The 24,840-nt window shown below is 42.6% G+C and overlaps 1 protein-coding gene across 3 annotated transcripts in view; it reads right to left on the minus strand.

Annotated features, from left to right (window-relative positions):
* LOC110527890 (metabotropic glutamate receptor 6) overlaps nt 1-24,840 on the minus strand; it is a 30,887-nt gene that overhangs the window by 1,452 nt on the left and 4,595 nt on the right. Inside the window, exons 3-11 of one of the 3 annotated variants that reach the window (XM_021609481.3) lie at nt 7,877-8,093; nt 7,585-7,720; nt 7,283-7,437; nt 6,998-7,138; nt 6,683-6,883; nt 5,777-5,916; nt 4,897-5,520; nt 4,412-4,723; nt 70-305 (exon numbers count right to left, since the gene is read on the minus strand). In XM_021609481.3, the coding sequence (XP_021465156.1) occupies nt 70-305; nt 4,412-4,723; nt 4,897-5,520; nt 5,777-5,916; nt 6,683-6,883; nt 6,998-7,138; nt 7,283-7,437; nt 7,585-7,720; nt 7,877-8,093 (2,162 nt within the window). The other 2 variants (XM_090240998.1, XM_090240999.1) reach the window with 2 other exon arrangements.

A 24,840-nucleotide genomic window follows, 5' to 3' on the forward strand; every position in this document is an offset into this window, starting at 1 on the left:
CTATATCATTGTGAATACATAAGGTAGCACAGGTGAGGGATCAGTGGATACCGTCGCTGCTTTACTCACTGTGATCGGTCAGGCACTATGGCACTACTTTTGGACTCTCCGTTCTGCTTGTCGTCTTTCTGGGAGAGTTGTGAGGTCACTGTGGAAGCCACAGCCTTGGAGCTGCGCTTGCGTTTCTGTACGTTCTGCTCCGGTTGGAAGATGATGACATAGACCTTAGGGACGTACAACATGCCCAGGGACACAGTGGCACTCAGGCTCATGGACACCGTCAGGGTGGTGGTCTGGATGAACATCTAGAGCAGAGGGAAAGCAGGATGAAGGTTTATAATAAATACCTGAGTATACACCTAGACATTTTACAATAGGGTTTTGATTGCCTGGCTGAGTACTAAATGAATTGTTTGTATTGCGTTCACAATTCAAAAGACACCTTTTCCTATTTTTCCTTTCTATCCTATGCCTATCCTTCCATCTATTTATCTGATAATACCCTGAGAATGAGAATATAGTATTCTGATACTATTCTGAGAATACAGTAAAACTGTACATTCAATCAATATTAATAATAATGTATGGAGGTTGTCTTACATAACATTTCCATGGCAATCCCCATGACATACCTTTATTATACCTAATTATTGTATGAAGAATTGATCGACAGCAGGTCAAATAGGAGGTACACAGTATACAGACGTTGTTTCTTCATCTGAATGCTCAAGGAGACAGTTGTGTTTTTAGCCTGGGATGAATGATTTATATCCCAGTATAAGCACTGAGGAGTGGTGCTCTATTTATGGGCCTTCAACATGTCTATTCACGTGTTGTTCCTCTGTTGTCAGGCTGGCAACAACAATACTGAGAACAGACTTGTGATCCGAGTCCGATGCACTGACAATTCAAACGCAGTACATGTCATGAATAAATGAAGAAATACATGCCATAAAAAAAACGTATTAACAAAGACCCAAAGTGCATTTGGAAAGTATTCAGACCCCTTGACTTTTCCCTCATTTTGTTACGTTACAGCCTTATTCTACAATTGATTGAATTGTGTTTTTCCCCTCATCAGTCTACACACAATACCCCATAATGACAAAGCAAAAATAGGCTTTTAGAAATTTTTGCAAATCTATAAAAAAGTATCACACGTACAAAAGTATATAAACCCTTTACTCAGTACTTTGTTTAAGCACCTTTAGAGGCGATTACAGCCTCAAGTCTTCTTGGGTATGATGCTACAAGCTTGGCACACCTGTATTTGGGGAGTTTCTCCCGTTCTTCTCTGCAGATCCACTCAAGCTCTGCCAGGTTGGATGGGGAGCGTCGCTGCACAGGTTTTTTCAGGTCTCGCCAGAGATGTTCGATCGTGTTAAAGTCCGAGCTCTGGCTGGGCCACTCAAAGATATTCAAAGACTTGCCAAGAAGCCACTCTTGCGTCGTCTTGGCTGTGCGCTTAAGGCCGTTGTCCTGTTGGAAGGTGAACCTTCACCCCAGTCTGAGGTCCTGAGAACTCTGGATAAGGTTTTCATCACCATTCATGACCATTCATCTTTCCCTCAAACCTGACTAGTCTCCCAGTCCCTGCCGCTGAAAAAAATCCTCACAGCATGATGCTGCTACCATCATGCTACAATGTAAGGATGGTGCCAAGTTTCCTCCAGACTTGAGGCTTGGCATTCAGGACAAAGAGTTAAATCTTGGTTTCATCAGACCAGAGAATCTTCTTTCATGGTCTGAGAGTCTTTAGGTGCCTTTTGGCAAACTCCAAGTGGGCTGTCATGTGCCTTTTACTGAGAAGTGGCTTACATCTGGCCACTCTAACATAAAGGCCTGATTGGTGGAATGCTGCAGAGATGGTTGCCCTTCTGGAAGGTTCTCCCATCTCCACAGAGGAACTCTGTAGTTCTGTCAGAGTGACCATCGGGTTCTTGGTTACCTCCCTGACCAAGGCCCTTCTCCCCCGATTGCTCATTTAAGAATGATGGAGGCCGCTGTGTTTTTGGGGACCTTCAATCCTGCAGAAATGTTTTGGTACCCTTCCTCAGACACAATCCTGTCTAGGATTGGGGCAAGACTGTAACTACCAATTGGATATCATGAAATTTGGAAGAAAAAGGGGGTAAAGTTAAAAAGCAAACATATATACAGTATATATATATAAAATAATAATTCACACATTGAGGGAAGTCAGTAGAAAAATGTAAGAAAAAATAGCCAACCCCCTAAGTTTGCCAACACCTTACATTCACACTTCCCTATTGATCAACTTGCAATTCTTTACACTTTTCTGAGTACCTCTCAAAGTCTAATGCATCAATAACCTTGCATCCAATCTAAGAACACTCCTTCCCTGTTACTGTAATGTTTTAATACTGTCTGGTCAAAAATGTCAACTAATGCGATCTGAGAACTAAATGTTATTGATGCTATATTTAGATGTTCTAAGCTGTAAATGTGTAATTGAATAGCACGTAGTGGATATTTATTTGTCTCTCAGAGACCCATTTTATCACTGAGCTTATCTGACCTCTTTTTTGACCTCTTTGATTCATTTCATTTCGATTTGCAGAAGTGAAAAGACTTTAAAGACTTCATTTAGGCTGACTGATTTAACAACATACTCTACTAAACTGAACAGACACTACATTGCCAAAAGTAAGTGGACACATGCTCGTAGACTCTCTCATTCCAAAATCAAGGACATTAATATGGAGTTGGTCCCCCCTTTGCTGCTTTAACAGCCTCCACTAATATGGGAAGGCTTTCCACTAGATGTTGGAATATTGCTGCGGGGACTTGCTTCCATTCATCCACAAGAATATTAGTGAGGTCGGGCTCTAATGTTGGGAAATTAGGCCTGGCTTGCAGTTGGTGTTCCAATTCATCCCAAAGGTTTACGATGGGGTTGAGATCTGAGATCTCTGTGCAGGCCAGTCAAGTTCTGCCACAATGATCTCAACAAACCACTTCTGTATGGACCTCACTTTGTGCACGGGGGCATTGTCATGCTGAAACAGGGAAGGGCCTTCCCCAAACTGTTGGCACAATGTTGGAAGCACAGAATCATCTAGAATGTCATTGTATGCTGTAGTGTTGAGATTTCCCTTCACTGGAATTAAGGGACCTAGCCAGACCATGAAAAACAGCCCCAGACCATTATTCCCCCTCCACCGAACTTTACAGTGGGCACTATGCATTCGGGCAGGTAGCGTTCTCCTCCATTTTCACTGCTCCAGAGACCAATGGTGGAGAGCTTTACACCACTCCAGGTGACGCTTGGCATTGCACATGGTGATCTTAGGCTTGTGTGTGGCTGCTCGGCCATGGAAACCCATTTCATGAAGCTCCCGACGAACAATTATTGTGCTGACTGTCACGCCCTGACCGTAGAGCGTTTTATGTCTCTATTTTGGTTTTGTCAGGGTGTGATTTGGCTGGGCAGTCTATGTTCTATGATTTTCTATTTCTGTGTGTTTGGCCGGGTGTGGTTCTCAATCAGAGGCAGCTGTCTATCATTGTCTCTGATTGAGAACCATACTTAGGTACCCTTTTCCCCCACCTGTTTTGTGGGAAGTTAACTTTGTCTTTGTTCAGAGCCCAAAGCTTCACGGTTTGGTTTTTGGTCTTCGTTTTGTCGGCGTCATTTTTGAATAAAGAAAAAATGTACGCTTACCATGCTGCACCTTGGTCCAGTCCTTCAACCAGCCATGACACTGACGTTGCTTCCTTAGGCAGTTTGAAACTCGGTAGTGAGTGTTGCAACTGAGGTCAGACGATTTTTACCTGCTTACACGCTTCAGGACTCGGTGGTTCCCTTCTGTGAGCTTGTGTTGACTACCACTTTGCGTCTGAGCCGTTGTTGCTCCTAGACGTTTCCACTTCACAATAACAGCACTTACAGTTGACCGGGGCAGCTCTAGCAGGGCAGAAATGTTACAAACTAACTTGTTTGAAAGATGACATCCTGTGATCGTGCCACGTTGAAAGTCACTGAGCTCTTCAGTAAGGCCATTCTACTGCCAATGTTTGTCTATGGAGATTGCATGGCTGTGTGCTCGATTTTACAGACCTGTCAGAAAAGGGTGTGGCTGAAATAGCCGAATCCACTCATTTGAAGGGGCGTCCACATACTTTTGTATTTATAGTGTACTTCCTTCTTTTAAATCCTGACTATTGTTCCGCTGTAAGTCAATGAAGAGGATGCTGAACATACTGTGAGTGCCTCATGGAAAAAAATCTGATATTAAAGGTAACAAACAAGCATTTGATAACAGTCTAGAACCTATTCTAGAAAACATACTGATAGTTCTAGGGTTGCTTTTTTAAGTATATAAAAAATGGTCTTTCTCTGCCAATGGATAAATACCAGCAAATATAGAAATGTGATTGATTTTCAAACCTTCTCAGTAGACTGTGCTGTACCAAAGAAGATGGGCACAAAGGCCAGCCAGATGATACAGGTGGTGTACATGGTGAAGCCAATGGGCTTGGCCTCGTTGAAGGTCTCTGGCACCCCTCTGCTCTTGATGGCATACACAGTGCAGGTCACCATCAGCACGATACTGTAGCTCAAGCAGAGGACCAGGGCCAGGTCGGACATGTCACATTTCAGGACCCCACGTGCAAACTCTGGGTTGGGCGGCCGCTGCTCCTCATAGTCTATGATGGTGTGTGGGGGCACCACTCCGAACCAGATGAAAATGCCAAGTAACTGTGGAGATACAGAGAATGATCCCAAGATTGATGTGGCCCATGATTCAGCAGATCAATCTAATTCTCCTGTATACCATTCCAGATACCATTTCCTGTGTCTTTAACAAGCACTGTTGTATTACTGCCTTGTTTTCATCAAATGCAATAGGAGAGAGGCAGCAACTCACTCACCTGCACTCCAATGAGTATAAAGGTGATGATCAGCTGAGAAGCAGGGCTGATGAATGGAGGTGGCGTGACTGCTTTCTTGCCCTGCTCAAAAATACGGTAAATGCGGTTGGTCTTGGTGAGCATAGCTGAGTAGGTAATACACATGCCCAGGCCCAGCAGCAGCCTGCGGAATGCACACACTGGGGCGCTGGGCTCTGCGATCATGAGGAAGGTGATCAGGTAGATGAGGAAGATGCCTGTCAGGAGAACGTAGCTGAGCTCCCGACCGGAGGCTCGGACGATGGGGGTGTCGTTAAAGCGGATGAAGGTGATGATGCATCCGGAGGTGGCCAGGATGCCCAGGACAGCCAGGAACACAGGGATGATGGCCCAGGGGGAGCTCCACTCCAGTTTGATGATGGGTGTGGACCGGCAGCCCGTTCGGTTTGGCATGGGACGCATATCGAAGGGACACATGTCACAGTTTAGCTCATCCAGCTGGTATTGATATCCGTCGCACAGTTCGCAGTGCCAGCAACAGGGTACACCCTTCACCATCTTCTTCCTCTCTCCTAGCTCACAGGGGAAACTGCACACCGAGTCAGGGACTGCACGGTCCCCACCCGACCACTGCATCTCCTCAGCCTTTAAACAGAGACAGAGACAATGTTGAAGAACATCAAGTGAACTCCTGAAGTAGTCACATCATGTCATTACTGGGGGAAAGAGAATGAATGACTAAATGGAGCTAAATAAAAGTGCATGAATAACTGGAATGAGTTTGGTTAAATTGAAAGGTTGTCAACTCAAAACACAAACAGTACATTCCTCAATGCAATAGCAACACTGATAAAGTGAACATCGTCATTGAAAAATAAAATAGACCAAAACAAATGTTTACATTGAGTCGCAGATTGTTTGTCCACTGGCCAATACACCGGTAGCCAGGGTTGGTGGTGTTGGAAAGTTGGAACTGGAAGATGTCATAGCGACCAGGAGCATCTCCATTCTCATTGAACATGACCCCAGTCCCTGCACTGCCTGTTGGATAGAGGAGCAAGGATTTGTAACAGGGCTACCCGCTAGTGGGCCGTGCAATGCTTTTACCTTTGAACAAAGAAAAATGAAACCTACGGTGAACCTAAAGCTCATGTCTTATGCAACCAGTGCAAAGCTGAGCATAAGATTCTTCCTGCTGAGGGTTCCTTTCCATACATGCCGCTATTTCGGTACTCTCTGTTCCCTTCAAGCATTCAATCAGAGGGCTTCCACACAAGCAAAGGTCATCCACAAACAGGGAAAAGGAAATAGCTTTGCTTTTCATAGAAAGCTCCTTGGACTCCAAGAAAAATATTTGTTGTGAAAGATGGAGATGAAAAGAGGAGTGTTTCTTGTGTATGAAGAAAGAAGAGAGGCTGCCCTGTGGAAGAATAGTGCATTGAAGAGGTTAACACAGAGTGCAGTGATGTCTTCAGACTGACTTCCATCCACACTTTTTTGGAGTGACTGACCTCTCAGACTAACCTCTCTGATGGGATGTGATGGGAACCAGTAGTGGAAAATGCTTCATGAAACCAGGACATTTCCTCTGTTTGGGCTTTAATTATAAAAATATATCATTTCAATTATCAAGAGTATTATCTGACTTGACAGCCACAACAAAAAGAAAGGTCAGGATAGAAGATACAATTTCAAACTCGATCCAAACAAAGTTCATTGAACGTTCCCAGACCTGATTAACTACTGCTCCAACGAAATTTCTCAAGACCCTTTTTAACAATCCCTGGTCTGTACATTTCCAACTCACCATTAAAGTTGACTGAGCGAATGTAATGGAGCAGCTGACTCCCTTCCACTGGGTCCATCTTCTCACAGATGCCCATGGAGCCCGGACAGAGGTCCAGGTGCATGCTGTGTAAGGCATGGGCCATGGCATACACCGCGTCTATCACAAACTGTACTTTCCCTTCCTGCTCGTACTGAGATTCCTGTGCAATTCTCTCTTCCCCTGAAGAAGGGAGGAAGGGTGGCATACAATGGATAAAACCTGTGTAGCCTGTAAGTAAATCTGCTTATTTGAGATAAACCTTTGAAATATGTCAGAAATAACCTATTTTCCTACCTGTACATTTTCTTCTACCAAGGTCGTACTTGATACCTGGTCGAGTGAGTTTACATTTGAAGTCGTCCTCCCAGTATTCTGCAAACCAGATGTTCCTTCTGTTGTTTTTCAGAGATCTCGAGGTGAAGTAGTTGTCGAACCCTGGGCAAAGGACCAACAGAGCATCACTATCACCTTATGTTTAAGACTTTCCCAGACTTTCCCATCCCCCACTAAAGTTAAATTCATATTGAACACCAAAAGACAATGTATCTCTGCAATATCTTTTTCATGTGTTTGCCTTACCATCGATGGAGGCCCTCTTGGGGAGGATGGTGACAGCCCCCTCAGCCACATCCTCCTGGTCCAGGATGGGGGAGCTCTTGGCCCCCCAGCTGTCAGAGCCCACAAACAGGAAGTGACCCGTCAGGTTAGCCCTCTTTGCTGCCTCCAAGACACGTCTGTGATAAGTGGTGATCATGGATTAGCACACTGGACCTTCATTAGCTTTGAGTCTATAGGAACTTGGTACTGTGGTGCTTAGAGAACAAGTAGCATGGTAGTTATGTGACAGCAGTCCTAGGGAAAGGAACTAGTTTGCCACTAACCTGATGTCGTCCTCATTGGCAAAGATGATGACCCCACGAGCATTAGAGGTCTCCATTAGTCTCTTGATGATCTTATCAAATCCACCTGGTTTCGGCTCTCGAGGGATTTTGATGGATTGGCCGATGCATAAACCTCCTGAATGAAGGGAGAAGAAAGACAAGACCCAAACCAAGGCTGCTTCTCCATTGGACGTCATGTCCTCCCCATATAGTACCATCAGTTTCAACACCATGTTGGCCATGGTTAGGCCACACCAGAACATTTGAATTCCCCACTAAATTCGGTACAAACCTGCCTCTCGAGAAATCTGGAGGAAGGCATCGACGCCGCTCTCACCGTAGTTTCCTTCTGAGGCCAGTGTAGATACATAGTTCCACCCCATAGCCTTGACGATGTCCACCATGGCCTGGGCCTGGTAGGAGTCAGGAGGGACCACGCGGGAGAAGAACTCATAACGACTTTTGTCACTCAGCTCTGGAGCCGTGGACGCATAACTAATCTGGGGGATCTGAAAGATACATACGTTACATGATGTTAACGGCTGCATGGTTTTAAGAAGAGACCTGAGACAGTCATTAGATTCAAAAGGAGCGTTAATGGACGTTGGACAGCTACTGAACCAGACACCATGTGTTATTATCAAATCAATCTTCGTCGGGATAAATCAGACACAGTTGGTAAACTAACCACTTAATACCTTATGATGACACGTTGCCAGTAATTGAGAGTACTGAATAGTTCTCACATGTCCAGCCAATGTAATCCACTAGGACATGGCGACAATCATCCACTGTAATATTTCTAGAGCTTTACTACTGGTCTGTGTCGGCCATAAAAACCAACGTCATGGTGAAATACAGATGGTAAATTTCACTGCTGTAAAAGCATTTGTTTGAAAAAAATTAATGGATTAGAGGATTAATTTACTGGTGTGCTACTTCCTTAATGACATAGTTTATGTGAGTGGGCTTGACTCTGATCCCACTAATGCCCGCCCATGGCTTGATGAGAGGTTCTTTAGAGGGAGTAGAGAAAGGTAGACATACAAAGGGTTGTGAAGGGAGAAGAAGAGAAGAGGGAGAGAACCATTTCACAGATTATCTGGAAGGATTATATGGGTTTTAGTCTAATTACATTGAACACAGAGGGACAGAGACAGAGATCAAGAGACAAGGTTACCATATCTCAGCTGTAAGCCATACAATATATTTAATTCTGATGGTCACGTGCAACTTACATTTGCTGCTTTACTTGAACTCTTTCTCTCTAGAACATTCATCTATTACTGTGATAGGTATGGCTCCTACTAGTTTATAATCTTCTGTCTGGGAGGGTGAAATTCGATACACCAAACATTGATGTGATCAATGATAACATCATTTTCAAATATTTACATTCCGTCACTAATTCCTAAAGAAACATGAAGCCTCCTTTAATCCAAAATACAAGGATGGCATAATTTATCTTCAAAATCAAGTAATTATGGCTGTCAGACAGTCCATTAAAAAAAATACATCTGTAGACTGTTATGCTATGTTGCAACCCTAACTGGTTCTTTGGCCCTACCATGTACATTTCAGTGCCATGCGTGTTGAGTTCCATGACATATCCAAGGATCTCTGACCTCAACCCCATAGACAAACCTAACCTTTTTCTGACAGGAACATTTAGAGCATAATTATCTAGATTTCCATTCAAATGTTGTTGTAATCCTTATCATTGGCATAAAACATTCATAACTTAACTGACCTAGAGTAGCTGACATGTTATTTCAAGGTGTTATGACACATTCCTCTTCTGTGCAAACCATTTTCATTCAGAATATACTGAAATTACTGATGGCAATAGCATGGTATTGTTTCGTAAGTGCGCTAGCACTCTCCATTTATAGAATCCTATAGAAGCTCTTACAATTCAATCTCAATGTTTGTGTAGTCACAATTCAAATGTCTGTGCTGAAATTCAATAAAATACCACAAAGAACATTTAGTTCAGATGTCATGTTAAAATATTATGTAATGTGATTAAAGAGAACAATCATTCAAATATCTGATATGGGCAGAAAGCTTAAATTCTTTTTAATCTAACTGCACTGTCCAATTTACAGTAGCTATTACAGTGAAAGAATACCATGCTATTATTTGAGGAGAGTGCACAATTATGAACTTGAAAATGTATATAATAAACCAATTAGGCACAGTTGGGCAGACTTGATGCAACATTTTGAACAGATATGCAATGGTTCATTGGATCAGTCTAAACTGCTGCCATCTAGTGGCCAAATTCTAAATTGCCTGGGCCTTTCTCTTGCATTTCAAAGATGATAGTGCAAAAAAGGATGTTTATTTCTTTGTATTATCTTTTACCAGATCGAATGTGTTATATTCTTCTACATTAATTTCCACACACTTCAAAGTGTTTCCTTTCAAATGGTATCATGAATATGCATATCTTTGCTTCAGGTCCTGAGCTACAGGCAGTTAGATTTGGGTATGTCATTTTAGACAAACTTGAAAAAAAGGGTCAGATCTTAACTGAGTAACTGTGCATACTCTAAAAAAGTGCCTACTGGGAAATGCCAAAATAAAGGAATCACTTGAGTAAATGAGGGATAGAAAGTATATCGAAAACACAGGTGTTTCCACACAAGTGTGGTTTCTGAGTTAATTCAGTAATGAATTCCATCATGTTTAGGGTAATGTAAAATAATAGAGTCAGCTATAACTCTGAGTTGGACTGGGACAGACTGTATAGAGCACCGAGATGGACAGTATAGCAAGCAACTGGACGGACCCGCTAGGAGGAACCCTCAAATGGATGTTGAACTGGATGCAGTTCAACAATTGAAACAATTGTTATTGTTTCAAACATTTGTTTTGGTTGTAGCAGTTGGGCTAGCTAGCATGCTAGCTAACAATCATACTGGTTTGGTTAGCTAGTTAGCTAATACACACTAGCTATCTAGCTAGCACAATAGAGCACTAGCTAGTTGGGTTTGGCTAGCTAGCTAGTACACATTAGCTAGCTAGCACAATGCAACACTAGCTATTTGGTTTTGTCTAGCTAGCACAATACAACACTTGATATATAGCTAGTACAACACTCGCTAGTACACATATGTGCTTGAGCCAGACCCTACTGAACCCAACTCTTGATTGGCACTACTTGGTGGGCACGGTGTGTAGTTGATCGTCACTACACATTGCGACCCCCAATACTTATTTTCCACCATAATTTGCAAATAAATTCATTAAAAATCCTACAATATGATTTTCTGGATTTATTTTCTCATTTTGTCGGTCATAGTTGAAGTGTAACTATGATGAAAATTACAGGCCTCTCTCATCTTTTTAAGTGGGAGAACTTGCACAATTGGTGGCTGACTAAATACTTTTTTGCCCCACTGTATGTCCTAAATGTTGAGGATTTTATTTCACAACATGTTTTTCTTCATACACAGTACCAGTCAAAAGTTTGGACACACCTGCTCATTCAAGGGTTTTTCATTATTTTTCCTGTTTTCAACATTGCAGATTAATTGTGAAGACAAAACCATGAAATAACACATATGGAATCATGTAGTAACCAAAAAAAGTGTTAAGTAAGTCAATATATATTTTAGATTCTTCAAAGTAGCCACCCTTTGCTTTGATGACAGCTTTGCACACTCTTGGCATTCTCTCAACCAGCTTAAAGGAGTTCCCACATATGCTGAGCACTTGTTGGCTGCTTTTCCTTCACTTTGCGGTCCAACTCATCCCTAACCATATTAATTGGATTGAGGTCAGGTGATTGTGGAGGCCAGGTCATCTGATGCAGCACTCCATCGCTCTCCTTATTGGTCAAATAGCCCTTACACAGCCTGGAGGTGTGTTTTGGTCATTGTCCTGTTGAAAAACAAATGACAGTCCCACTAAGAGCAAACTAGATGGGATGGCATATCGCTGCAGAATTCTGTGGTAGCCATGCTGGTTAAGTGTGCCTTGAATTCTAAATAAATCACAACAGTGTCACCAGCAAAAACACCCCCACACAATCAAACCTCCTCCTCCATGCTTCACGGTGGGAACCACACATGCAGAGATCATCTGTTCACCTACTCTGTGTTTCACAAAGACATGGCTGTTGGAACAAAAAATATCAAATTTGGAGACCAAAGGACAGATTTCCACCAGTTCATTGCTTGTGTTTCTTGGCCCAAGCAAGTCTCCTCTTTTATTGGTGTCCTTTCATTTTTTGCAGCAGCAGCAGCAGCAGCAGCAACGAAGGCCTGATTCACGCAGTCTCCTCTGAACAGTTGAAGTTGAGATGTGTCTGTTACTTGAACTCTGTGAAGTATTTCTTTGCAATTTCTGAGGCTGGTAACTCTAATGAACTTATCCTCTGCAGCAAAGGTCTTCCTTTCCTGTGTCGGTCCTCATGAGAGTCAGCTTCATCATAGTGCTTGATGGTTTTTGCGACTGCACTTGAAGAAACTTTCAAAGTTCTTGACATTTTCCATATTGACTGACCTTCATGTCTTAAAGTAATGGACTGTGGTTTCTCTTTGCTTATTTGAGTTGTTCTTGCCATAATATGGACATGGTCTTTTACCAAATAGGGCTACTGTATCTTCTGTATACCAACCCTACCTTGTCACAACACAACTGATTGGCTCAAACCCATTAAGGAAGAAAGAAATCCCACAAATTAACTTTTAACAAGGCACCCCTGTGAATTGAAATGCATTCCAGTTGACTACCTCATGAAGCTGATTGACAGAATGCCAAGAGTGTGTAAATCTGTCATCAAGGCAAAGGGTGGCTACTTTGAAGAATCTAAAATATACAGTATAATGACTTATTTAACCGTTTTTTGGTTACTACATGATTACATATTGTAATGACTCTCGTGGGTTGAAGAAGGAGACCAAGGTGCAGCGTTGTAGGCGTTCATGATTTTTTATAAACTGAACACCGCAACAAAATAACAAAGCAGAGAAACGAAAGCGAACAGTTCTGTCAGGCAACAAAACATCTAAACAGAAAATAACTCTCCACAAAACCCAAACGGAAAATCACAACTTATATATGATCCCCAATCAGAGACAACGATAAACAGCTGCCTCTGATTGGGAACCACACTAGGCAAAAACAACAAAGAAATAGAAAACATAGATTCTCCCACCCGAGTCACACCCTGACCTAACCAAATATGTGTTATTTCATGGTTGTGATGTCTTCACAATTATTCTACAATGTAGAAAATAGTAAAAAATAAAGAAAAACCCTTGAATGAGTAGGTGTGTCCAAACTTTTGACTGGTACTGTAGATGTTAAGTTCACACAACAATCACCCCAGACTTTTTTTAACACCTTTCTATCAAGTATTTTAGCTACTTCTCAGATACATTTTATACCTACATTTCACTGTTTTGCTCTTGTCCCTAACCCAGACATTTGAGCTTCTACTATGTTTTTCTATGAGAAGACATTAATAATTACACATTATATAATGTTATTTACTATAGAAAGAGTCAATGGCATAAAATCTACATCAAAATGTACTTTGAGTATGCCCTTTATATATTTTTTCACACAAAATATACCTGTCCTTTGGTAGTGGTGTCATTTCTACCACTGAGGACAAATAACTAATTGATAAACTTTTTTCAAGAGAATGTTATAATGGAAACTTAATGTGACACTGAAGCACATGGCTGCAGCGGACATTTGTTCCAGATGTGATGTCCAGAAGCTTGCTTGTGTAGAGAATATTATTTTTGTCAGACATTTCCAAACAGGCTATAATTTCTTTAATTTGTGGTAGAATTTTGTATATTTGATGTATTTATTGTAAACTATATGCTAGTTGTAATACTAGCCAAAGCATGTCAAACTGCCTGTCATTTTTCTCTAAAAACTGTAGTAAGCATAATTTCCACCACAGTCATTTCCGTTACAAACTTAACTGTGGTGGAAATGACAGAACGTGGTGGAAATGATCCATTCTGTTTTTTTTACTTTAGGTTTATTTAATCATGTTTTAAATTAATTAGAAGATGCCACATAAAACAGCACAGACATAGAAATAAAACTAAAAAAGGATCCTATACAATACCAGGAACATCTGCAAACAGACAGGGAGAGATACTGGAAGAAAAAAGAGAAGGGAGAAGTGAAATCTATGTCTGAACTTACAAAGCGAGAACAAAGAAGCAAGCGAAGAAAAAGGAAATGCAACCAACGGAATAGAAGACAGGCTTTAAAGATAAAAGTTGCAATGGAGACCTTACCTATCAGGCAACACACCACCTCAGTCACCAGATGACTTGCAGCCAGAGGTCAACATAACTGCCCCTAACTTACCTACCCCGACGCATGCCCTGATACCCCTTCCTCATTGTCTGCAAGAGGAATGAAAAGTCGAATACTCGCAGGAAGGAAAAAGGTTGGGAGAGGTCGCTCAAAAACATACAGAGATCTTTGCATGACAAATGTCAAACTTCATAATGCTTTACGCAAAGCTGAGAAATACAAAAAAGGTATTCCCCAAAGACAAAGACAAAACAGCAAATGAAGGGAACTCTGAATAACTTGAGAAGGATTTTACTGTTTCAAGATTCCATCATTGCAGAGTTAAAGCAAAAAGTATCAAAACATGTTCAGTGCCAAAAGGACAAACAAGTGGCTTCAAAAATGCTCAGAGGCCACATCCTGAGAAAGTATGGCCTGGTCAAAGCCACAAATAGAGAGGGAATATTCAGAGATTAAAATGTCCTACTATGAATTCTTCAAAAGAAGAATTTGGGTTGTCAAGCCAACAGTCCAGGATAGGGACACATGCCTCTGCAAAATCCACGTCAACCTCCAGTTCATGGTGGACAAACGACAGTATCACAATGTGATCAGCTGCAACAACATTGAGAACCTTAGTGAGTCTTTCTGCTGTGAGGACCTAAAGAAAGAGTGCATGTACACAGAGTGCTCCCTTTGCCAAGCAAAAGAGCTTAAACATCTGACTTTGATGCTGGTGAGCAGACATGCTGGTTTAGGTGGAAAAACAAAGCTGAAGAGACAGAGAGAAGACAAACAAAGAGGGAAACATGGAGAAGTTCACGGTACATTTGACACTAAAATAAAATGTGTGCGGCACACTACAGACTCTACTGGAGGACTTCTCCAAAGGAATGAAAGAGAACTTTGGGAAACACGTGTACAATATTCGACACCAATAAAGAGGAGATCATTGTGCATATTGACTTTGCAGAGAACCACTTCTGTAAATACACCAGTGAAATCCAGGCAGTTCACGTTGGTGATTCTCACAAGCAGGTGACCCTCCACACCTGTGTTGGATATACCACAAACTATACAGTTTCACTTTGCTCACTGAGCTCTTCTATGCATCATGACCCCTCAGCTATCTGGGCCCATCACTCAGAAACACTGACCTACTTCCTTGAGCTCTGCCCATCGGCTACTTTTGGAATCTTACTTTGTCTTATATTAATTAAATGTTTAACAATGGTTGTTGTTCAAAATGTTTTCAATAAAATATTGTTTTCATACGTTTTGTTTTAACATACTGTAGATGTAATTGCCAAAACACCCATATTTTCTGGGTAAGTTACACATACAGTGGGGCAAAAAAGTATTTAGTCAGCCACCAATTGTGCAAGTTCTCCCACTTAAAAAGATGAGAGAGGCCGGTAATTTTCATCATAGGTGCACTTCAACTATAACAGACAAAATGAGAAAAAAAATCCAGAAAATCACATTGTAGGATTTTTAAGGAATTTATTTGCTAATTATGGTGGAAAATAAGTATTTGGTCACCTACAAACAAGCAAGATTTCTGGCTCTCACAGACCTGTAACTTCTTCTTTAAGAGGCTCCTCTGTCCTCCACTCGTTACCTGTATTAATGGCACCTGTTTGAACGTGTTATCAGTATAAAAGACACCTGTCCACAACCTCAAACAGTCACACTCCAAGCTCCACTATGGCCAAGACCAAAGAGCTGTCAAAGGACACCAGAAACAAAATTGTAGACCTGCACCAGGCTGGGAAGACTGAATATGCAATAGGTAAGCAGCTTGGTTTGAAGAAATCAACTGTGGGAGCAATTATTAGGAAATGGAAGACATACAAGACCACTGATAATCTACCTCGATCTGGGGCTCCACGCAAGATCTCACCCCGTGGGGTCAAAATGATCACAGGAACGGTGAGCAAAAATTCCAGAACCACACGGGGGGACCTTGTGAATGACCTGCAGATAGCTGGGACCAAAGTAACAAAGTAACATCAGTAACACACTACGCCGCCAGGGACTCAAATTTAATTTAATTTAATTTGCAAATAAATTCATTAGAAATCCTACAATGTGATTTTCTGGATTTTTTTTCTCATTTTGTCTGTTATAGTTGAAGTGTACCTATGATGAAAATTACAGGCCTCTCTCATATTTTTAAGTGGGAGAACTTGCACAATTGGTGGCTGACTAAATACTTTTTTGCCCCACTGTATGTGTAATTTACATTGATTGGTTTGTTTTAGATAGGTGGTTGATATCATAATCTCACAAAAAGGTTGGGTGGAAATATTTTATTTTTCAGGATAAATAAACCTTTTCAGCTGTCACAAAGGCAGGTTTATTTAATTATTAGTATTAGGAAAAAATTAAACATCACTTAAAATAATATGCAATACAAGTTCATGTGCAAATGTATAAGAAATGTGTTCTAAATAAATTGTATGATATTTCATTTTCAACTAAAATGGATTTTTAATGACGTAATGGAATTGACATTTGTTCATGGCTGTCAGGGGAAAATGATAAAAATATATAAATTCCTGAATAGTACGATCACAGCCATTATCAGATATTGTTTCTAGACAAATCAAAGACAATTATAATACTGGTAAAATGGTGTTTCAATAAGTTTTAATTTCTGAAATCTTGCAGGGCCAAAGTGCCCGAAGTTGCAGAATCACCCAGTTACCATGTTGATCATTTTACATTTGTCTAACTACTGTTGCCAACTTTTAGGTAGACCCACAACTTTTGTTTAGTCTGGAAAATATAATAACCTCCTACCTATAGGCTGTCTCATCGTTGTTGGTGATCAAGCCTACTACTGTTGTGTCGTCTGCAAACTTGATGATCGAGTTGAATGGCCACGCAGTCACAGGTGAACAGGGAGTACAGGAGGGGTCTGAGAACGCACCCATGTGGGGTCCCAGTGTTGGATCAGCGAAGTGGAGATGTTGTTTCCTACCTTCCCCACTTGGGGGCGGCCCATCAGGAAGTCCAGGACCAAATCGCACAGGGCGGGGTTGGGACCCAGGGCCCCAAGATTAATGATGACCTTGGAGGGTACTATAGTGTTGAATGCTGAGCTGTAGTCAATGAACAGCATTCTTACATAGATATTCCTCTTGTCCAGATGGGATAGGGTAGTGTGCAGTGTGATGGCGATTGCATCGTCTGTGGACCTGTTGGGGTGGTATGCAAATTGCAGTGGGTCTAGGGTGACAGGTAAGGTGGAGGTGATATGATCCTTGAATAGTCTCTCAAGGCACTTCATGATGAGTCCAGTTACCTTTGCCTTCTTGGGTACATGAACAATGGTGGCCATCTTGAAGCATATGGGGACAGCAGACTGGGATAGGGAGAGATTGAATATGTCCATAAACACACCAGCGAGCTGATCTGCGCATTCTCTGAGGACGAGGTTAGGAATGCCATCTGGGCCGCAGCCTTGCGAGGGTTAACACATTTAAATGTCTTACTCACGTTGGCCATGGAGAAGGAGAGGGGGAGGGCACAGTCCATGGTAGCGGGCAGCGTCAGTGGCATTGTATTATCCTCAAGGCGGGCAAAGAAAGTGTTTAGTTTCGCTGGAAGCAAGATGACGGTGTCCGTGACGTGGCGGTTTTCTTTTTGCAGTCCGTGATTGCCTGTAGACCCTGCCACATAGGTCTCGTGTCTGAGTCGTTGAATTGCGACTCCACTTTGTCCCTATTCTGACTTTTCGCTTGTTTGATTGCCTTGTGGAGGAATTAACTATACTGTTTGTATTCGGCAATATTCCCGGTCATCTTTCTATGGTTTAACGTGGTTGGACACGCTTTCAGTTTTGCGCGAATGCCGCCATCTAGCCACGGTTTCTGGATAGGGTAGGTTTTAATAGTCACAGAGGAAACGACATCTCCTATGCACTTCCTTATAATCTCCCTCACTGAATCAGCGTATAAACCTATATTATTTTCTGAGGCTATCTGGAACATGTCCCAGTCTGCGTGATCAAAACAATCTTGAAGTGTGGATTTCGATTGGTCAGAACAGTGTTGAATGGTCCTAGTCACGGGTACATCCTGTTTGAGTTTCTGCCTATAGGAGGCGAGAAGCAAAATGGAGTCGTGGTCGGATTTGGCGCACGGAGGGCAAGGGAGGGCCTTGCATGCATCGTGGAAGTTAGAGTAGCAGTGATCCAGTGTTTTGCCAGCCCGGGTACTACAATCGATATGCTGATAGAATTTAGGTAAGCTTGTTCTCAAATTTGCTTTGTTAAAATCCCCAGCTACAATAAAAGCAGCCTCCGGATATATGGTTTCCAGTTTGCATAGAGTCCAGTTGAGTTCCTTGAGGGCCGTCGTGGTGTCTGCTTGGGAGGGGATATACACCGCAGTGACAATAACCGATGAGAATTCTCTTGGGAGATAATACGGACGGCATTTGGTTGTGAGGAATTCTAGGTCCAGTAAACAGAACGACTTGAGTTCCTGTACTGTTTGTTGTTACAATTACACCATGAGTTGTTAATCATAAAACACACACCCCCCACCCCCGATGTTTATTCCTCTCGTCGCGACGCACAAAGAATCCCGGTGGCTGTACCGATTCCGACAGCATGTCCCCAAAGAGCCATGTTTCCATGAAACCGAGTATGTTACAGTCCCGGATGTCTCTCTGGAAAGCAACCCTAGCCCTAATTTCGTCTACCTTGTTATCAAGAATCTGGACATTAGGGAGTTAGATACTCAGAAGCGGTAGGTGGTGTGCGCACCTCCGAAGTCTGACCAGAAGGCCGCTCCGTCTACCTCTCCTGCGGCGACGTTGTTTTGGGTCAGCCTCTGGAAACATTTTGAATGCCTTAGGTGGTTTGAACAAAAGATTTGCTTCAGGAAAGTCATATTGCTGGTCGTAGTGCTGGTAAATTGATGTCGCTCTGATATCCAATAGTTCTTCCCTGCTGTATGTAATAATACTTCAGATTTTCTGGGCTAACAATGCAATAAATAATAAATAAAAAAACAAAATATTGCAGAGTTTCCTAAGGACTTGAAGTGAGGTGACCCTCTCTGTCGGCGCCATCTTGCTAAGAAGAAGAGATTTGCTTGGTCCAAGAAAAACGAGCTATGGACATTAGACTGGTGGAAATGTGAGATTTTTGATTCCAACCGCTGTGTGTTTGTGAGACGCAGAGTTGATGAATGGATGATCTCCGCATGTGTGGTTCCCGCCATGAAGCATGGAGGGGGAGGTGTGGTGGTGCTGGAGTGCTTTGCTGGTGACACTGTCAGTGATTTATTTAGAATTCAAGGCCCACTTAACCAGCATGGATCCCACAGCATTCTGCAGTGATACGCCATCCCATCTGGTTTGCGCTTAGTGAGACTATCATTGGTTTTTCAACAGGACAATGACCCAAAACACACCTACAGGCTGTGTAAGGGCTATTTGACAAATAAGGATAGTGATGGAGTGCGCATCAGATGACCTGGCCTCCAAAATCCCCCGACCTCAACCCAATTGAGATGGTTTGGGATGAGTTAGACCGCAGAGTGAAGGAAAAGTAACCAACGAGTGCAAAGCATATTTGGGAACTCCTTCAAGACTGTTGGAAAAGCATTCCAGGTGAAGCTGGTTGAGAGAATGCCAAGAGTGTGCAAAGCTTTCATCAAGGCAAAGGGTGGCTACTTTGAAGAATCTAAAATTCTTCAAATTCTTCAAAGTACAGGGAGTACAGGAGGGACTGAGCATGCACCCCTGAGGGGCCCCAGTGTTAAGGATCAGCATGGCGGATGTGAATTTACCTACCCTTACCACCTGGGGGCAGCCCGTCAGGAAGTCCAGGATCCAGTTGCAGAGGGAGGTGGTTAGTCCCAGGGTCTTTAGCTTAGGGATAGCTTTGAGGGCACTATGGTGCTGAATGCTGAGCTGTAGTCAATGAATAGCATTCTCACATAGGTGTTCCTTTTGTCCAGGTGTGAAAGGGCAGTGTGGAGTGTGGTGGTGTGCAAATTGGAGTGAGTTTAGGGTTTCTGGGATAATGGTGTTGATTTGAGCCATGACCAGCCTTTCATAGCACTTCATGGCTACAGATGTGAGTGCTACGGGTCGGGAGTCATTTAGGCAGGTTACTTTAGTATTCTTGGGCACAGCGACTATGGTGGTCTGCTTGAAACATGTTGGTATTACCGACTCAGACAGGGAAAGGTTGAAAATGTCAGTGAAGACACGTTCCAGTTGGTCAGTGCATGCTCATAGTACACGTCCTGGTAATTCGTCTGGCCCTGCGGCCTTGTGAATGTAGACCTGTTTAAAGGTCTCACTCACATCGGCTGTGGAGAGAGTGATCAGACAGTCGTCCAGAACAGCTGGTGCTCTCATGCATGTTTCAGCGTTACTTGCCTCGAAGCGATCATAAAAGTAATTTAGCTCGTCTGGTAGGCTCCTGTCACTGGGCAGTGCTTCTGTGCTTCCCTTTGTAGTCTGTAATTGTTTGTAAACCCTGAAACATCTGACGAGTATCGGAGCCGGTGTAGTATGACAGTGCCGACTGAGATGGCCTTGTAAGCATTCCGGAAGTTTGAATAGCAATGGTCGAGAGTCTTTTTTTTCTTCTTTTTTTTGAATTTTACCCCTTTTTCTCCCCAATTTCGTGGTATCCAATTGTTGTAGTAGCTACTATCTTGTCTCATTGCTACAACTCCCGTACAGGCTCAGGAGAGACGAAGGCTGAATGTCATGCGTCATGCGTCCTCCGATACACAACCCAAACAGCCGTACTGCTTCTTAACACAGCGCGCATCCAACCCGGAAGCCAGCCGCACCAATGTGTCGGAGGCTACACCGTGCACCTGGCACCTTACAACCACATGCTAATCATATTAGCCTACATTAGCTCAACCGTCCCGTGGAAGGGACACCAATCCAGAAGATTTATTAACCCTTGCAAGGCTGCCGGCCCTGACAGTATCCCTAGCCGCGTCCTCAGAGCATGAGCAGACCAGCTGGTTAGTGTGTTTACGGGCATATTCAATCTCTCCCTATCCCAATCTGTTGTCCCCACATGCTTCAATATGGCCACCATTGTTCCTGTGCCCAAGAAGGCAAAGGTAAATTAACTTAATGACTATCCCCCCGTAGCACTCACCTCTGTCATCATGAAGTGCTTTGACAGACTAGTCAAGGATCATATCACCTCTACTTTACCTGCCACCCTAGACTCACTTCAATTTGCTTACTGCCCCAATAGATCCACAGACTATCCAATCGCCATCACTCTGCACACTGCCCTATCCCACCTGGACAAGAGGAATACCTGCGTAAGAATGATGTTTATTGACTATAGCTCAGCGTTCAACACCATAGTACCCTCCAAGCTCATCATTAAGAGGCCCTGTGTCTGAACCCCATCCTGTGCAAGAGGGTCCTGGAGTTCCTGAAGGGCCACCGACAGGTGGTGAAGGTAGGAAACATCACCTCCACTCCGCTGATCCTCAACACTGGGGCCCCACAAGGGTGCGTGCTTAGCCCCCTCCTGTTCACCCATGACTGTGTGGCCAAGCACGCCTCCACCTCAATCATCAAGTCTGCAGACGACACAACAGTAGTAGGCTTGATTACCAACAATGACAAGACAGCCTACAGGGAGGAGGTGAGGGCTCTGGGAGTGTGGTGCCTGGAAAACACCCTCTCACTCAATGTCAACAAAACAAAGGAGATGATAGTGGACTTCGGGAAACAGCAGAGGGTGCCCCCCCCTATCTATATCTATGGGACCGCAGTGGAGAAGGTGGAAAGCTTCAGGTTCCTTGGCGTACACATCACTGACAAACTGAAATTGACCACCCACACAGACAGTGGCGAGGTCAGTACAGGTGCATCAAAGCTGGGACCGAGATACTGAAAAACAAGGGCATAGACTAGGAATCACTGGCCACTTTAAGGAATGGAACACTAGTCACTTTAATAATGTTTACATATGTTGCATTACTCATCTCATATGTATACACTGTATTCTATATTATTCTACAATATCTTAGTCACTTAATACCGTTTACATATCTTGCATTACTCATCTCATCTCATTACTCATCTCATGTATATACTGCTGTTTTCTATACTATTCTACTGTATCTTAGTCTATTCCGCTCTGACATCGCTCATCCATATGTATATAGTCTGAATTCATTCCTACTTAGATTTATGTGAATTGAGTATATGTTGTGTAATTTGTTAGATATTACTTGTTAGATATTACTGCACTGTCGGAGCTAGAAGCACAAGCATTTCGCTACACCCACAATAACATCTGCTAATCACGTGTATGTGACCAATAAAATGTTATTTGATGATTCGATCTTAGTCCTGTTGTCACGCCCTGACCTGATGTGCTCCTCAATGCCATTGGAAGAATCCCGGAACATATTCTAGTCTGTGCTAGCAAAACAGTCCTGTAGCTTAGCATCTGCTTTATCTGACCCCTTTTTCATTGACCGAGTCACTGGTGCTTCCTGCTTTAATTTTAGCTTGTAAGCAGGAGTCAGGAGAATATAATTATGGTCAGATTTGCCAAATGGAGGGCGAGGGAGAGCTTTGTACGCGTCTCTGTGTGTGGAGTAAAGGTGGTCTAGAGTTTTTTTTCCTTCAGGTTGCACATTTAACATGCTGATAGAAATGAGGTAAAACAGATTAAAGTTTCCCTGCATTAAAGTCCCCAGCCACTAGGAACGCTGCCTCTGGATGAGTATTTTCCTGTTTGGTTATAGTGGTATACAGCTCATTGAGTGCGGTCTTAGTGAAAGCTTCGGTCTGTGGTGGTGGTATGTAGACAGCAACGAAAAATACAGATAGTGTGGTCTACAGCTTATCATGAGATACTCTACCTCAGGCGAGCAAAACCTTGAGACTTCCTTAGATATCGTGCACCAGCTGTTGTTTACAAATATACATAGACCACACCCCTTGTCTTACCAGAGGCTGCTGTTCTATCCTGCCAATGCAGTGTGTAACCTACCAGCTGTATGTTAATCATGTCGTTGTTCAGCCATGACTTGGTGAAACATAAGATATTGCAGTTTTTTATGACCCGTTGGTAGGATATATGTGCTTTTAGCTCGTCTAATTTAGTATCCAGCGATTGTGCGTTGGCCAGTAGTACGGATGGCAAGGGCAGATTAGCCACTCGTTGGCGAATCCGCACAAGGCACCCCGATCTCTTTCTGCAATATCTTTTCCGTCTCTTTCTCCTGTGAATAACGGGGATGAGGGTCTGTTCGAGTGTCTGGAGTAAATACCTCTCGTTCGACTCATTAAAAATAAATTATTTGTCCAGTTCAAAGTGAGAAATCGCTGATTTCTGATTTCCAGAAGCTCTTTTTGGTCATAGACGGTAGCAGCAACATTATGTACAAAATAAGTTACCATTTTTTTTTTTTAAACTGACAAAATTGCACGGTTGGTTAAGAGCCCATGAAACGGCAGCCATCCTCTCCGGCTCCATCTTACTTGCGCCAATTGTGTACAGATCCTTGCAACATGATACATTATCATGCTGAAACATGAGGTGATGGCGGCACGACAATGGGTCTCAGGATCTCGTCACAGTATCTCTGTGCATTCAAATTGTCATCGATAAAATGCAATTGTGTTTGTTGTCTGTAGCTTATGCCTGCCCATACCACAACCCAATCCACCACCATGGGGCACTCTGTTGACAACGTTGACATCAGCAAACCTCTCGCCCACACTACACCACACATTCTGTCAGCCATCTGCCCAGTACAGTTGAAACCGGGATTCATCCGAGAAGAGCCTACTTCTCCAGTGTGCCAGTGGGCATCGAAGGTGAGCATTTGCCCACTGAAGTTGGTTATGATATCGAACTTCAGTCAGGTCAATACCCTGGTGACAATGACAAGCACGCAGATGAGCTTTCCTGAGACGGTTTCTGACAGTTTGTTGTGCAAACCCACAGTTTCTTCAGCTGTCCAGGTGGCTCGTCTCAGATGATCCCGCAAGTGAAGAAGCTGAATGTGGAGATCCTGGGCTGGCATAGTTACACGTGGTCTGCTGTTGTGAGACCGGTTGGACGTACTGCCAAATTCTCTAAAATGACTTTGGAGGTGGCTTATGATAGAGAAATGAACATGCAATTATCTGGCAACAGCTATTGTTGACAGTCAGTATGCCAATTGCACGCTCCCTCAAAACTTGAGACATCTGTGGCATTGTGTTGTGTGACACAATTGCACATAAGTGCACATAAGTGCATAGAGTGGCTTTCATTGTCCCCAGCTCAAGGTGCACCTGTGTAATGATCATGCTTCAGCTTCTTGACATGCCATACCTGCCAGGTGGATGGATTATCTTGGTAAACGAGAAATGCTCACTAACAGGGATGTAAACAAATTTGTGTACAACATTTTAAAGAAATTAGCTTTTTGTGTGTATGAAAAATGTCTGGGTTCTTTTATTTCAGATCATGAAACACGGGACCAACACTTTACATGTTGCCTTTATATTTTTGTTCAGTGTATGTGAAAATATGTGAAAATATTTGCTATTGGACTGAATGTAAATATATACTTTTACATAATCTATACAGCTAAAAACAACAATGGCATTGACATTGAGGTTAAGAACGTGTACTATATCAATTTACCTAATTTTGCTAACCATTACTTTGGACAAAAACATCAGTATTGTTTAATGCTTTAAATATAAAAACTACATCTTAAAATTACAGCACAATGAGCAAACTCTGAAATTTCAATTAATCTTAATTTATCACAGCAAATCCTACGATTAACTTGATTGCATGTGAAAATCCATGTGGAACTTCACATGTCCTAAAACCACATGTCTGACTCGTGTGAAAGATATACAAATATATTGTGTTTTTTTTACGTGTCATTTGTCACTTGTGTCCGAAAGCCACATATTATTTTTTTTCCACAATATTGTTTTAGCACATTTGGT

The sequence above is a fragment of the Oncorhynchus mykiss genome, chromosome 7, assembly GCF_057628025.1.
Source record: "Oncorhynchus mykiss isolate SJ-2025 chromosome 7, ASM5762802v1, whole genome shotgun sequence".
Classification (NCBI taxonomy): domain Eukaryota; kingdom Metazoa; phylum Chordata; class Actinopteri; order Salmoniformes; family Salmonidae; genus Oncorhynchus; species Oncorhynchus mykiss.